Source organism: Megachile rotundata, chromosome 11, assembly GCF_050947335.1.
Source record: "Megachile rotundata isolate GNS110a chromosome 11, iyMegRotu1, whole genome shotgun sequence".
Lineage (NCBI taxonomy): Eukaryota > Metazoa > Arthropoda > Insecta > Hymenoptera > Megachilidae > Megachile > Megachile rotundata.
The window spans coordinates 12,520,115-12,535,461 of record NC_134993.1 but is presented as its reverse complement, the minus strand read 5'-3'; the positions used below and the strand labels follow the sequence as shown (position 1 = coordinate 12,535,461).

General features: G+C 41.7%; 3 protein-coding genes across 5 annotated transcripts; 2 read left to right on the top strand and 1 right to left on the bottom strand.

Annotated features, from left to right (window-relative positions):
• Window positions 1-103: 103 nt before the first annotated feature.
• On the top strand, window positions 104-4,753 carry LOC100880215 (cationic amino acid transporter 3). 2 transcript variants are annotated; one of them, XM_076536780.1, is made up of 13 exons: window positions 104-386; window positions 446-565; window positions 738-916; window positions 2,283-2,529; window positions 2,584-2,868; window positions 2,922-3,026; window positions 3,081-3,453; window positions 3,511-3,650; window positions 3,809-3,911; window positions 3,969-4,117; window positions 4,176-4,342; window positions 4,403-4,511; window positions 4,574-4,753. In XM_076536780.1, exons 1-13 carry the CDS (start codon window positions 332-334, stop codon window positions 4,702-4,704), a joined length of 2,163 nt encoding a protein of 720 aa, XP_076392895.1. In that variant the 5' UTR covers window positions 104-331; the 3' UTR covers window positions 4,705-4,753. The 2 variants fall into 2 exon arrangements, with proteins under 2 accessions (XP_076392895.1, XP_012147382.1); XM_012291992.2 differs by lacking the exons at window positions 104-386; window positions 446-565; window positions 738-916 and adding an exon at window positions 1,071-2,231.
• Window positions 4,573-8,444, bottom strand: lds (transcription termination factor lodestar). Its single transcript, XM_003699258.3, has 9 exons — window positions 8,100-8,444; window positions 7,835-8,007; window positions 7,685-7,771; window positions 7,432-7,592; window positions 6,041-7,361; window positions 5,626-5,975; window positions 5,386-5,553; window positions 5,096-5,295; window positions 4,573-5,017 (listed from the first exon to the last, which is right to left on the bottom strand). The coding sequence occupies exons 1-9, from the start codon at window positions 8,273-8,275 to the stop codon at window positions 4,870-4,872; spliced, it is 2,784 nt and encodes a 927-aa protein (XP_003699306.2). The 5' UTR covers window positions 8,276-8,444; the 3' UTR covers window positions 4,573-4,869.
• Window positions 8,445-8,573: 129 nt separating this feature from the next.
• On the top strand, window positions 8,574-15,283 carry LOC100881628 (transcription elongation factor SPT6). 2 transcript variants are annotated; one of them, XM_012290461.2, is made up of 10 exons: window positions 8,574-8,797; window positions 8,897-8,981; window positions 9,115-9,311; window positions 9,384-9,500; window positions 9,574-9,591; window positions 9,682-13,121; window positions 13,198-13,714; window positions 13,780-14,020; window positions 14,096-14,543; window positions 14,607-15,283. In XM_012290461.2, the coding sequence occupies exons 1-10, from the start codon at window positions 8,759-8,761 to the stop codon at window positions 14,803-14,805; spliced, it is 5,301 nt and encodes a 1,766-aa protein (XP_012145851.2). In that variant the 5' UTR covers window positions 8,574-8,758; the 3' UTR covers window positions 14,806-15,283. The 2 variants fall into 2 exon arrangements, with proteins under 2 accessions (XP_012145851.2, XP_012145920.2); XM_012290530.2 differs by lacking the exon at window positions 9,574-9,591 and having other exon boundaries at window positions 8,575-8,797.
• Window positions 15,284-15,347: the final 64 nt, after the last annotated feature.

Sequence of the window (15,347 nt, the reverse complement as noted above, 5' to 3'; positions counted from 1 at the left end):
TTTATACCTGTGTATAATGAATTCGACACATTGATTTCGATTCGACGCGACTGTCGATCTCAGGGCGATCGACAATGACGTCACAAGGTGGGAATAACAAAATCATCGAAGCAAACTGTGCAAACACATAAACATTTTCTCGATAATATTTTCATTTCTGTATTCGACACGTTGTTGTAATCGACTCGACTCGATCTTTTAAATTTTACGCTCAACTCGACCGCATTGGCAGTCGTGCCAACATTATGAATGATTCGATTCGTTTACGACTTTACGTCATCGTCGCGTAGCGCGCTCCTTGTATTTATCATTGATCAATTTTTACGCTAAAATGAATTTTGCAGTATTTTATTGGGCGCTGCTAATGTCGTGTTGCCTGTCGCTTAGTAAGTCAAATAAATATCGGTTTGTTATCAACAGTAACTTGTTTATTGATGTTTTTTAGGCCACGCCCTGGAATGCTATGTTTGTACTAATCAAGAAGGTAACAGAGAAAAGTGCCTGAAAAGTACAAAAACTTGCGAGCAAGGTCAAGATGCTTGTTTAACGAAGATCAGATGGGGAAGTAAGTTTTATTTCGTTAAAATAAAACGTTACTTTGTACGTGAACAGAATTTGAGGTTATGTTTATGTGTTTTGACAAACCCTTGTTTATTTGTCACTTCCGTTACTGAAATAGAAGTTTCGTTAAGCTAAACTTCCTTAGAATAGTTTGACAATGTGGTTTGACTTTCTAGGCACTCCATACTGGTCACCAGGAGCGAAGAAACAGTTTTATGTTTCCAAGTCATGTTCCACAAAGAAGCAGTGCGAAAGAATAAAGCAGGCTAACATGAATGATTGTACATATATATGGTATCAAGATTGGCAATGTTCAGATTGTTGTCAAGGAGACAAGTGCAATTACTTTGTTATAGTAAGTTAAAACACTGTCATTGTAACTTGATATGTAAGATTGTTTTGTAAATATATGATTGTTTCATTTCAGTCTGCTGCGGAGAAAATAAATCCACATTGGCCAACCATAATTGCCTCGTTATCACTGTACACTTTATGGAGTATTAACAAACCTTAGTATCGAATCACAATTAGAGACTGAACAAACTATAAGACACGTCGTACATAAAATGTGCGTCAAAGATGCTTACACAATCAAGATTTTTGATTGTACAACAGTGAACAAGAAGGAAGAGATGAACCTGAATACCACATCCGTCCAATATAAAATTTTTATACGTAATATTTAGTTTAATTTGATAGATTTTATATTTTACATTGCTAATTCTGTATACATGCACATGTATATATGCATTTATGTATAATTACATGTAAATAACTCTTTGTAAGAGGATATATTATTTGTCACCCATTATTAAATTATCCAATCACTCAAAATATTTTACACAGTACACAGTTTGGAATTTATTTTTGGAATCTAAGTTTTATCTGCGCATCTCATCGTAAACGTTAAGCAGTGAGATAACGCTCACCGACAAATGCTTCAAGCGATTAAGTGCGTGACTATCACAGCGAATTATGCGACTTTAGGATATCTGATATTCGCGTACATCAGCAGTATCAAGGGTAGTTCTAAACAAGATAACTGTCATTTGTCATACAGTGTCGAGTGAATACAAGCGTGTTTAAAATCCACATGCATAAAATTGCATGTAGTGTATATAAACGAGAATAAATTTATGGTGAATCGACGGTAAAGACGTGATCCAACAGACGTCGAAGAAACGTACACTGAACTATAAACGAATCTTTTCGTAATCGATATTAAAAGTTGCGTTACACGTGCACTGCAGGTTTCGTGTTGAAATCGATCGATGAAAGATTGATTTCGGAGGGGATAAGAATTCATAGGAAAATGATAAGAAGTATTTATACATAGGTATTCGCTTCTAGAAAACTTCCAAAGACGCTATCTGTCGCTTATCGTACTTTTAACCCACGATCGATCCGCGGTAGTTAAGACCGACTTATTAAAGACAGACACGATTGATCTAAACGAGACCTAACGGATCTAATCAATTCGCGACAACGAAACGAGTCGCACCAATTGAATGCCTCAGCCTGTTAGCTAACGTGACCGATCTTGATTTAAAGAGATTTTAATTAGCGTTGCTGTAGTAGAACCGAATGTTCAGCCCGTAGCCGGTCATTTATCGTGCTCCTCGTCAATGGGTTCAACCAAAATGGATTCCTCTTTGAACCCGCGTCGGATGGTAAGCTCAGTCGAATTTTTCTCGACCGAATTTTCATCTTCTCAATTTTAGTTATACGACGTAAAAAACTGGAGTCTGCGGGGCACGTGCAAGGCGATCAGTCGCAAGAAGGAAGTGACGTTCTCTCCAGACACGAAGCTGGCCAGATGTCTATCAACCCTAGATCTGATCGCCCTTGGAATAGGCTCGACTCTGGGCGTCGGCGTTTATGTCCTTGCGGGCTCCGTCTCAAAAAGCACAGCCGGTCCCGCTGTAATAATTTCCTTCGCCATCGCCGCGTTCGCGTCCATGATCGCAGGTACGGAATTCGGTAGAAAAATCGATGGAGTTCGCTGAAAGCAAAATTCGTCAGGTTTGTGCTACGCTGAGTTCGGCGCGAGAGTGCCGCGTGCCGGGTCGGCCTACGTCTACAGCTACGTAACGATGGGAGAGTTTACGGCTTTTCTGATCGGGTGGACTCTAATCCTGGAGTACGTAATCGGCTCGGCCAGCGTGGTGCGCGGACTAAGCACTTACGTGGATGCTTTGTTCAACAACGCTATGAAGAACGCCTTCGAATCCGCAGCGCCTATAGACATCAGCAACTTCTCTTCCTACCCTGACTTCTTCGCCTTTGGAGTCACTCTTATCTTCTCTGGTAAGATAAACAATGACTCTCGAGTCAAGGTCGTCATGGTCTTTGCATTTCAGCGGCGCTGGCGTTCGGAGCGAAGGAGTCCTCCTTGGCGAACAACGTCTTCACCCTGGTGAATCTGTCCGTGGTGCTCTTCGTGATAATCGTGGGATCTCTTAAAGGTAAGACGATCGTCCAGTTGAAGGCTGGTGATAACTAATCGATTGGATTCGAAGCTGACGTAACGAATTGGAAAACGAAGCCCACGTGCTCGGAAGAGGAGTGCGGAACCGGAGGATTCGCGCCTTATGGCATCGCGGGGATCATAAGGGGAGCAGCGACGTGCTTTTACGGTTTCATTGGATTCGATTGCGTCGCCACTACCGGGGAGGAAGCGAAAGATCCGCAGAGATCTATACCCATTGCGATCGTTGTCTGCCTCACCGTTGTCTTCCTAGCTTATTTTGGTGTCTCCGCGGTTTTAACCACCGTGTTACCGTACTATGAACAGGATCCCGATGCCCCGTTTCCTCATTTGTTTGAGACAGTCGGGTGGAGCTGGGCGAAATGGGTGGTCACCATAGGTGCCATCTGCGGCTTATGCGCTAGGTAATTAAACATGTAGATGACATTAAAGGAAGCGTTGAAATTATGTCGGTGTTTCAGTTTGTTAGGCGCGATGTTCCCTCTGCCACGAGTGATTTATGCAATGGCTTCTGATGGACTGATATTTGAGTGGATGGGGAAAATCAACTCCAGGTTCCATACGCCCATCATGGGTACCTTCTCCGCGGGAGTCCTCACTGGTATTTATACAGGATCTAAAACAATGAACAAATTAATGTACTTGCTTAGGGTATTAGGAAAAAGGAGTAGTATTTACCTTTCAAGTTTTTGTAATTCCTCTGTGAAGTGATGTATGTCTTAATCCACAAGTTCCCTGATTAATGAAGTATAACCATAGCTGTACTGGCTGCGATATTCGAACTGAAGCAGCTGGTGAACATGATGAGCATCGGAACCCTGCTAGCCTACCTAATCGTCGCAATCTGCGTGCTCATACTAAGGTAAACACTGTTACCTTAATACGTGCATCCCTGTCTTACCTTAACTGATGGTTTCAGGTACGAAGAGAGCGAAGCGTACGAGAAAAAAGAGGATCGTGACCCAAGGAACTTCACCTTAATCACCAAGCAGTTAATCAACGCTAACAAGTTAAAGCACTCCACGAAATTAACGTCTCAAATTGTTACCTATCTCGTCATATGTTATGGTAAATCTTCTATTTAATCAATGACTTCTCCGTCGATAATTCATACTTTATCTTGCAGTTGTATTGTGTATCTGCATTGGTCTCCTGACTTCGGTGTACATCGATCAAATCACGAGTGGTAAAACGCCGTTCATTATAACATTGTCGGTTTTGGTGGTTGTTTTGTTGATCGTTCTTTCTTTAATTTATGTACAACCGACTTCTGGTACGAAGCTTACGTTCTCGGTATGTATCTGCATATGTACATTGCAAGTGTGCAGGCTTTTACTATTTTGTGTTCTTCAGGTTCCAATGGTGCCATTCTTACCGGCGCTCAGTATTTTCATTAATATTTATCTTATGATGATGCTGGACAAAATGACATGGCTGCGGTTTGGCGTGTGGATGTTTATTGGTGAGTTGTAAAAAGTGACTGGAGAATTGTGACAGAAATTCATCTTGTTTAATTTCCCGTAGGTCTCTGTATATATTTCAGTTACGGTGTTTGGCACAGTAAGATGAGGCAAAAAGAAAGCACTAAGTTGGCCGAAAACGGGTACGTTAACGAAGAGACTTGGAAGAACAACGAATTTAATACGGATACGTGATACTGTTCCTCTTTATCCTCTTTAAATAAACATTTTATACAAAATAAAATATGTAATTTCTTGATTAAACCCAATCGACCAGGTTCGATTGAATTTTTTAAGAAAATAATACAAAGAGTTCAAAACGTAAGTTTACTTTTATAACTTAAGGTAGAAAAATACTAACTATAAAGCAAACAGAGATTTGAGATCGTTGAGGGTAAGCTTCGAGACGCCGGAGTTCTTGTCACCGGTTAGTACGTTCTGAGCTATGTCTAGTTTCCTCTCTTGCAAATGTTTTATACGCTCTTCTATCGTGTCCTTGCAAATAAACCTAAACAGAAAAAACAGTAAGATAACAAAGTTTCATGAATGTACTTCATGATTCAACTCTATACGTATAGAAACTGACTTATATATAAAAACATCCTTTTTCTGTCCAAACCGATATATCCTATCCTGAGCTTGCACTTCCAGTTGTGGGTTCCAGTGAATATCTATTAACAGTAAGTGATTTCCTCCCACCAAGTTTAATCCAACACCTCCTGTAGTGAGCGACAGCAACAATATCTGTGGATCACTGTGTGGAGCGTTGAATGAATCCATTATACCCTGTGAAAGATAACATCATTTAAAACAACACTACTAATCAAACTTGTAATATTATAATTAAAATGTGTACTTTTCTTTGTGAAAAAATACCTGTCTTTCCTTGATAGGCACATTGCCAGTAAACATACTGAACGATGCACCTTTTACTGAGGTTAAACAAGATGCTACGATGTTCAGTACACTTGTCCACTGAGAAACTATGATCATTTTGTTATTTTTCTGTAAGATCTCTTTTACAGTATCAAGCACTGCTTTCATCTGCACTCAAAATACAAAAATATTCAGTGTAGGTTGAAGCTCAAAGATACTTTTAACGTATGTGGGACTCACCTTAGAGCTCACACGTTCAGGCTTGAAAACAGGATTTTGAGATGTGAGTAAGTTGGTGGTTACCCTGTGATCAACACCTATGTCCTTTTCACTCATGCTTCCATCATTATCGTTATCGTCATCGCACAGTGTTATGTTGTTCAACTGTATCAGAACATTTGGGTCCAAATTTTCTGCATCCGCTATTCCGTTCTCTTTCATATCTTCTTGATCCAGCATTGAATGAATGAGAGAAGGGTGAACACAGATTTGACGTAATCTCAGTAAGAGCACCAAAATCTCGTGGGTTTTAACGTCAGCGTGTAGAGATAATAATTTATTCTGGGCTTTGGTGAACTGTGTATTCTTATCTGAAATAAATCAGAAAATTATTCTTATTGTTTTTCTCCAATTCTCGTACATAACTTTTACGTACTTGGGTTTGAAAGAAAAGTTGGCTTATCGTATCTTCCACCTGCTAAGTCAATCATATGATCTTTCTCCGCCCTCTGGGCCAAAAATTGAGCGAACAATGTTCTAGAATAGACAAGGACCTTTTCGTACACCAACTGTTCTTGTGGTTCGAGCTGTACATATATTTCTTCTATAAACTTTTCCGGTAAACAGTCTAACACGCCACTGGCTTGAAGCTCCTGTTTCGTTCTACGCAACATGAGTGCCTTCATCACAGTAGCTAATCTTTGTCGACCAGCCGCATTTTTATTATCAACCCAACGTTTCCATACTCGTAGATCATCAAAAGGAGAACATTTAAGAAACTTCAAAATAGCGTACAAATCCATCTCCTTGTTCTGAATCGGTGTGCCCGTAAGAGCCCACCGTTTATCCGCAATCAACTCGCAAACCGACATGGATCCTTGACTTTTGTGATTTCGAACCACGTGCGCTTCATCTAGCACTACTCTTTCCCAATGAATTTTGTACGCCGTGCCCTTCTTCTTATATTCACGGGCTAATATGTTGTAGGTTGTAATGACCACGTCGTGTTTTGCCAATCTTTTGGGAATGCTTTCCCGAGCGGTACCATGGTGAACCACGACGGAGAGCATACCCCGTTTACACCTGTTCTGTATTTCATTTTCCCATTGCGACAACAAAGACGCTGGACAAACCACGAGTGTACCTCCTTTGTATTTTAATGATTTGCTACTATCTGTCCAGTTGTCCTCGAAGTCGTCTCCGCTTAATTTCTTTTTGGCGACGCCGGCCATGATGAGGGATATTATTGTCAGTGTTTTACCCAAACCCATATCGTCGGCGAGGACACCTCCGGGCGGTTTTTGCTGCTCTCTCCACATTAACCAGGCTAACGCATGTTGCTGATGCGGCATTAATTTTACTTTTAAACCTTGTGGGTCTTCGGCTCTTTCATCTTCGGATGGTCTGCCTACGAGGGATCCATGTAAATCTTCTAGTCTGTCGGCTGTCAAAGCTGTTTCTTTTTCTAACGTTGCTTGCGCCTTTTTTCCAAGCTCTTTTGTAGGTAATTTTGGTTCCATATCTAAGTCAATGATATCGCGATAGGAATCAAGTTTGTTGAAATACGATTCTTGCCCCATGTTAAACGTTTCTCTGGTTGATTGTACTTCTTCTTCAGATGGAGGGTTTTTTGTTAGGGGTGTATTTTCCAGCTCAGCTGCAAGTTCTTCTATTTCCTTTTCCTGCATTGCGATACTTTCACGCAATTTTTCTCCCTTGTCGGGTAGTAAATCAACGTTAGTAGCAACCAGCAACAACTGAAAATAAATGTAATGTTAAAAAATATGTTCTACTTTTTGCTTCTTCATAATTAACTGATAAATTTACCTGTGCCTTACTTAACTGATTTTTCAAGTGGTCCATTTTACAGACAAGGAAAGCTCTTTTTTGTGCAACAAGTGGATCTATATTACCGACACCAATTTCTTTCTTTGCTAGAGATATTGCAGCTTCACATTCTGAACCACTTCCTTCATCCATAACAGGATCTAAAAATTAATTTGCTGTTAGTCTAATAAATCAAAAATACATTAAAAGTTATTAGAATTATGACTACTTTAAAATATGTTAAATAGAACACCTCGTAAATCAATAATCTCTTCTGGAACATATTGAATTCCATCCTTCTTTCTCTTTTTATCCTGTTCCATTTTTGATTCCTCCTCATCTATAAATTAAAATTATTGTAAACAAACATTATATATCATTTTACTGCATTCAAATAAAATACCATCTGAAGTATCATCCAGTGTGAGATCAATTTTTTTGACTGGTGATAAAGAATCATTTCTATTATTAATATCGGCACCATCACTATCAGATTCATACAAAATATACTTTTTAATTCTATGTTTCACTGTCTCTTCTGTCAGCAATGATTTTCTAGATGTTGGCAAGTTAGATCTGAAATGATGAATCAATTTTTGAAACCATTATTAGTAAACGTAAATTAACAATTATTGATACAAATTTTAATTTCAAAAGTTGTAACTTACTTTGCTGGTGAAACATTAGCAGAATTCTCCAGACTACTTTCATTGCTTTCAATCACAAAGATTTGCTTTTTATCAGAATTGTCACGAACGTTTTCATCTTCGCTGTCAGAAATAATAACAGAAGCATCGTAACTGACAGAAGGCGAATCGCGCCAATGATTAAAGCTTTCGTCCATTCGAACTTTTGTAAATTTTATTAATTCTATCAGAAATTTAAAAAATGTATAATACTTATATTAATAAGGACTAAAGGAAATTAATTCTTTGCTACATTAATTAAATAAATCACTTGTATGAATAAAGCTCAACTGAATTTTTTGAAATTGATGAGTTTGATTCGAACATAGAATATACACTATATAGTACGACACGGGTAACCAGAAAAAGTAACCAGACGGAGATTTGCGCAACTCGAAGAGCTAGGGAAATTTTTAATCACTGGAACAGTGGTTCTCATTCTACTTGCTCCATTAAAGATATCGTTCCAGTAAAGGAGACTCTGATAATCAGTCTTTCGATGAAAGACACCTGGATGCAAATGGATCGAGCGTAAGTGCTGGCTACTGGCTGGTGCTGGCTTTAGCTCGAACGTGCATTTACGGAATTATTAATCTCAATATAAATTCCGTTAATCAAAGAAAAAAGTTATCGTTGTAAAAATGGCTGATTTTCTGGACTCCGAAGCGGAAGAGAGCGAAGTATTTATATCTTAATTTTACCACATTTTCGATACTTTGGAGTATTTGTTTAATTATCTGAGACTTTTATCATTGATCCGGTGCTTTCTTATCATTTAGGAGGAGGAAGAGTTAGATGATAATGAGAAAAAGAAACTCAAGAAAATAAAAGCTGTAGCAGAAAGTGAAGAAGAAGAAGAGGAAGGTGAGGATAGAGTAATACGTATCAAGGTTGTATCATAACTTTTTGCAAAGATCTTTTTATGTTACATTCTATCAATTGTTTATTCTACGACTACTCTACATTAGTAAAACATCTGTCTACTGTTTGTTTACAGATGATGAAGACCGTTTGCGAGAGGAACTCAAAGACCTAATAGATGACAATCCCATAGAAGAGAGCGAAGGGGAAGATAGTGATGCTTCTGGAACATCTAAGAAACGTAAAAAAAGCGACGATGAGGACTTTGATGATCGTTTGGAAGATGAAGATTATGATCTAATAGAGGAGAACTTAGGATTTAAAGTTGAAAGAGTAAGTTTAAATGAATTTCTATTTTCAAAGGACAAAATTACACAGATATAGTGATATAATCCTTTACTTTAGAAACGTTTCAAACGCCTCCGCAGGATTCAAGATGAGGAATCGGAGGAGGAACAGGAAAAAGAAGCTGACGAGGAAAGAGATGCCATCGCGAATGAGCTTTTTGAAGGTTCAGGAGATGTAAGTTACTTTATTATAGTTTGCATAGCATACTTATATTTAATATTTGTATTTATTTTTATACATCTATCAGGAAAGGGAGGTTACCATGGTACGTACAAGTGTGATAGATATAAAGAATAATAATTCAATTATTATTTGCCTGTTGTCTTTAATATTTTTTATTTTAATTGTGTATTAGGAGGATGAAAGAAGAAGCGAGCGCAGTCACAGACCTGAACTGGAAACATTTGATGAAGAAGGAAGCGAAGGAGAATATACAGATGCGGATGATTTCATCGTTGATGACGACGGTAGACCAATCGCTGAGAAACGGAAAAAGAAAAAGCCAATATTCTCCGACGCAGCGTTACAAGAGGCTCAAGATATCTTCGGTGTCGATTTCGATTACGATGAATTTGGCAAATACGGTGAAGAGGACTATGAGGAGGAAGAAGAAGAGGAAGATGAATATATGGATGACGAGGACGCCGAGAGGCCCAGAAGACCAAAAAAACAACTAAAGAAGAAAACTACGAGGAAAAGCATTTTCGAAATTTATGAACCTAGCGAACTTAAACGCGGTCACTTCACTGACATGGACAATGAAATCCGTAATACAGATATACCAGAAAGAATGCAGCTCCGATCCGTTCCCGTCACACCAGTTGCCGAAGGTTCTGACGAATTAGATCTCGAAGCAGAATGGATCTACAAACAAGCTTTCTGTCGGCCAACAGTTTCAATACAAGACGCACATTTAAATGCCGAAGCAAAGGAAAGGGCTAGAAAAGGACCTCAGACAATCGGGAAAATCAAAAAGGCTCTGGACTTCATGCGAAACCAGCATTTCGAGGTTCCTTTCATATCCTTTTACAGAAAGGAATACGTTCTACCTGAACTGAATATCAATGACCTTTGGAAGGTGTACAAATTCGACGCAAAATGGTGTCAACTCCGTCAGAGAAAAGAGAACTTACTAAAACTATTTGAAAAAATGAGGAACTATCAGTTGGATGAGATCATGAAGAATCCTGACGCACCTCTGCCCGACAACGTTCGAGTGATCAAAGACGACGACATAGAACGGCTGAAGAACGTACAAACTAGTGAAGAATTAAACGACGTGTACCATCATTTCATGCTGTACTACAGTCACGAAATTCCAGCGATGCAAGAATCGGTTCGTAAAAAGGAAAAAGAAGCGCGGAAGGAGGCAAGGATTCAGAAGCGAAAGCAGGAACTTCTGGATGCAGAAGAAAACGGAGAACCTCCGCCAGAGGAAGAAGTGGAAGTAGAAGAAGAAGAGGAAGCGGACGATACTCTGAAACAAGCGGTGCGGTCAGGTCCATACTCCATCTGCAGACGAGCGGGTCTCGACACTCTCGCTAAGAAGTTCGGTCTCACTCCAGAACACTTCGCTGAAAATTTACGGGACAACTACCAACGTCACGAAGTGGACCAAGAACCCACAGAACCGTTGACCCTTGCCGGCGAACATTGCAGTCAGATTTTCACCACTCCTGAAGAAGTACTCAAAGCAGCTCAATTAATGGTAGCCATACAATTAGCTCGCGAACCTTTGGTAAGAAAATGTGTGAGGGAAATGTACATGGAGAGAGCGAAAATATCTGTGAAGCCAACGAAGAAGGGCATCAAGGAGATCGACGAGAATCATCCGATTTATGGAATGAAGTACTTGAAAGATAAACCCGTGCGGGATCTGGTAGGTGATCAGTTTTTGAACTTAGTCATAGCCGAGGAGGATAAACTAATTACAATTACGTTGAGTGACAGTATCGAGGGAAATACGACCAGCAATTACGTGGATGAAACCAAGCAGCTCTACTACAGGGACGAGTTTAGTAAGAATGTCCAGGACTGGAACGCTCTGCGAGTCGGGAGCGTCGAAATAGCCCTCACACGCATGGTCATACCGAACCTGAAGAAGGAACTGAAGACCAACCTCATAGCAGAGGCCAAAGAATGCGTGATGAGAGCCTGCTGCCGTAAGATGTACAACTGGATCAAGGTTGCGCCATACACCTGCGAGTTTCCAGAAGAGGAGGACGAAGAATGGGACACCAGCAAAGGACTGAGAGTCATGGGGCTGGCGTACGTTCCTGATTATTCTCAAGCTGCGTTCACATGTCTAATAGCTCCCGACGGAGAGTGCACCGATTACCTCCGACTGCCTCATCTGATGAAGCGCAAGAACAGCTACAGAGAAGACGAGAAGACCATGAAAGAAGCGGACCTATTGGCGGTCCGGAACTTCATAGCCACAAAGAAGCCACATGTCATTGTAATAGGCGGTGAGTCCAGAGAGGCTATGATGATAGCCGCCGACATTAAGGAGTGTATAGCGAATCTGACGGAGGAGGAGCAGTTCCCCTCGATTCAGGTAGAGATCTGCGACAACGACCTTGCCAAGATCTACTCGAACAGCAACAAAGGCGTCTCCGAGTTCCGAGACTATCCAGAACTTCTGCGGCAAGCTATCTCGCTGGCCAGAAGGCTGCAGGATCCATTGGTAGAATTCTCGCAACTATGCACTGCGGATGAAGAAGTCTTATGCCTGAAGTACCACCGCCTGCAAGATCAGCTGCCGAAGGAGGAGCTCTTGGATAACATCTACCTGGAATTCGTGAACCGCGTGAACGAGGTAGGCGTCGACGTCAACAAGGCGGTGCAGCAAGCTTACTGCGGGAACCTGGTGCAGTTCGTCTGCGGGTTAGGGCCGAGAAAGGGTCAGGCGCTGATCAAGATGCTGAAGCAGACTAATCAGAGACTGGAGAACAGGACGCAGCTGGTGACCGCGTGTCACATGGGGCCTAAGGTGTTCATCAACTGCGCGGGTTTCATCAAGATAGACACCAACAGCCTGGGAGACAGCACTGAGGCGTACGTGGAGGTCCTCGACGGCTCCAGAGTGCATCCAGAAACGTACGAGTGGGCGAGGAAGATGGCGGTCGACGCGTTGGAGTACGACGACGAGGACGCGAACCCCGCAGGCGCTCTCGAGGAGATCCTCGAGTCACCGGAACGTTTGAAGGACCTGGATCTGGACGCGTTCGCGGAGGAGCTCGAGAGACAAGGCTTTGGCAATAAATGCGTTACGTTGTACGACATTAGAGCGGAGTTGAACTGTAGATACAAGGACCTGCGCGTGCCGTATCAGTCGCCTAGTGCGGAGAGGTTGTTTGACATCCTAACGAAGGAGACGCCGGAGACGTTTTACATAGGAAAGCTAGTACTGGCTACGGTTGTAGGAATTAGTCATAGGAAGCCGCAGGGCGATCAACTGGACCAGGCTAACCCTGTCAGGAACGACGAAACGGGCTTGTGGCAATGTCCCTTCTGTTTGAAGAACGATTTCCCTGAACTGTCTGAAGTGTGGAACCATTTTGACGCTGGAGCGTGTCCTGGTAAAGCGACTGGCGTTAGGCTGAGACTGGACAACGGAATATCGGGGTATATACACATAAAGAATTTGTCGGACAGACACGTTGCTAATCCTGAGGAGAGAGTGAGCATAGGGCAAATAATTCATTGTCGCATAATAAAGATTGAGGTGGAACGATTCAGCGTGGAATGCACCAGCAAGAGCAGTGACCTTGCGGATAAGAATCATGAGTGGAGGTATATAAATTATTAGTAGAGGTTTTTAAGCTTCTTCTTTCTTCTATTCCAGTCAGCTCACTTGGTTTGTTTTCAGGCCACAGAGGGACCCGTTCTACGACACAGACGCAGAACAGAAAGACGCAAAAGTCGAGGAGGACGCGAAGAAGGCGAAGCAACGTCAGACATACGTGAAGCGAGTCATCGTGCACCCCTCTTTCCACAACATCAGTTTCGCGGAAGCCGAGAAGCTGATGCAGAGCATGAAACAAGGAGAAGCGATAGTCAGACCCAGCAGCAAAGGCGCGGACCATTTGACGGTCACCTGGAAAGTAACCGATCAGATTTACCAGCACATAGACGTTAGAGAGGAGGGCAAAGAGAACGCCTTCTCTTTGGGGCAAAGTCTTTGGATCGGAAACGAGGAGTTCGAGGACCTGGACGAAATCATCGCGAGGCACGTCAATCCGATGGCTGCGTACGCTTTGGAGTTATTGGACTTTAAATACTACAAGCCGACGGTGGAGGGTATCAAGGATAAAGCGGAGGAGATACTGAAGGAACAGAAGAAGGAGAACCCTGGAGGAATACCGTACATAATATCCGCTGCAAAAGTATGCATTTGTCTGTTCAAATGCTTAGTCTTGATTAGAGTATCTGATGTATGTTTCTTGTTTAGAATTATCCGGGTAAATTTCTGCTGTCATATCTTCCCCGGACTCGCTGTCGACACGAGTACGTGACGGTGTCGCCAGAAGGATTCCGATTCAGAGGACAAATGTTCGGCCGAGTGAATGATCTGTTCAGATGGTTCAAAGAACACTTCCGCGACCCGGTACCTGGGCAGTCTACTCCCAGTACTCCGAGAGGTGTGATGACTTCCAGAACTCCTTACCATACCACACCAGGTGCAGTGAGCGGTAAGTAAACAGTTTTCCTGCTTAAACCTTGTAATACTGAAGTATGTGAAGTAATACTTCATGTTAACATTGCAGGAATGAATCAAGAAGCTATACAGAGGGTGGCTCAGAATCTTCCTCATCATATGTTACACTCCTTATCGCAAGTGGCGAATCAAACACCCCACCACTATCCTCCGCACACTCCAGGAACTGCGAGCGCAACTGGTTACGGTGGAGTTCACACGTATCCTAACACACCGTACACTCCTTCCGGTCAGACACCCTTCATGACACCGTATCAGACACCGCATCACACTCCGCATCACGGTCAGCCTACTCCCAGATACGGACAGCAGACACCTAGTCATCAGCAGGGTCCGTTCATTCATCCGCCTCCTCCTTCAGCGGTGACCACGCCGGGTCACCACAGATCAACTCCTTCGCACAGACCTACGCCTCCAATGTCCACGTCTGGAGATCCTACGGACTGGAAAAAGGCGGCTGAAGCGTGGGCACGGTTAAAAAGCGGGCCCCGTATGTCGTAAGTATCTTTTTACTGATAAAAAATATTTCGTTTGATTTTTAATTTTCGTGGTTTCTTCAGCGGCTCCACTCCGAGATACGACGAGTGCAGAAAGACTCCACGAAATTATGAAGAGTCGGTTGGGAAGACAACGCCACGAAACAGAACTTCAACGAGGACGCCATCTTACAAGTCTCCTCGGGGTACTCCGCACACCAATTCTAGTCCTCGGAGTATGTCTCTTAGCGGAGACGGTACTCCACTGTACGATGAAAGCTAACGAATTCGTTTCGAATTTATTATATCGAATGATATAAATACCAGAGGAATCTAGAAGAGAATCGAGAATTATGTAAAAAATAAAAATGCCGAGCCCATTTGCCGAAGAATCATAATACTGATCCATAGCTATCTTCCAACCTCTTACACGTTTATATATTTCGATAAAATATTCTCATATACAGTGCATACGCGTATGCATGAAATATGCACCTTCGATTCTCTTGGAAAGATGTGTATCAAATACGATTTGAAAAGTCGTCGAAATCGATCTATTATATATTTATTTTTTGCAACAACAATGTATACTAATTCATGCCTTAGTATATACACGTATAACATATTCTTTTTTAAATTTAATTTTACCGATACTGAGTTGTACAGTTCTTATGTTACCGACTTAGGAACGCAACATGTTTCTTATATGCTTTATACAACTGTTAAATTACGGTATTAAATAATAAAACAATTTTATCTTACTATGAGTGACTGTACTTCAGACTGTTCGTCAGAAAACTGACAAAATCCACTGTAATCAGCTTC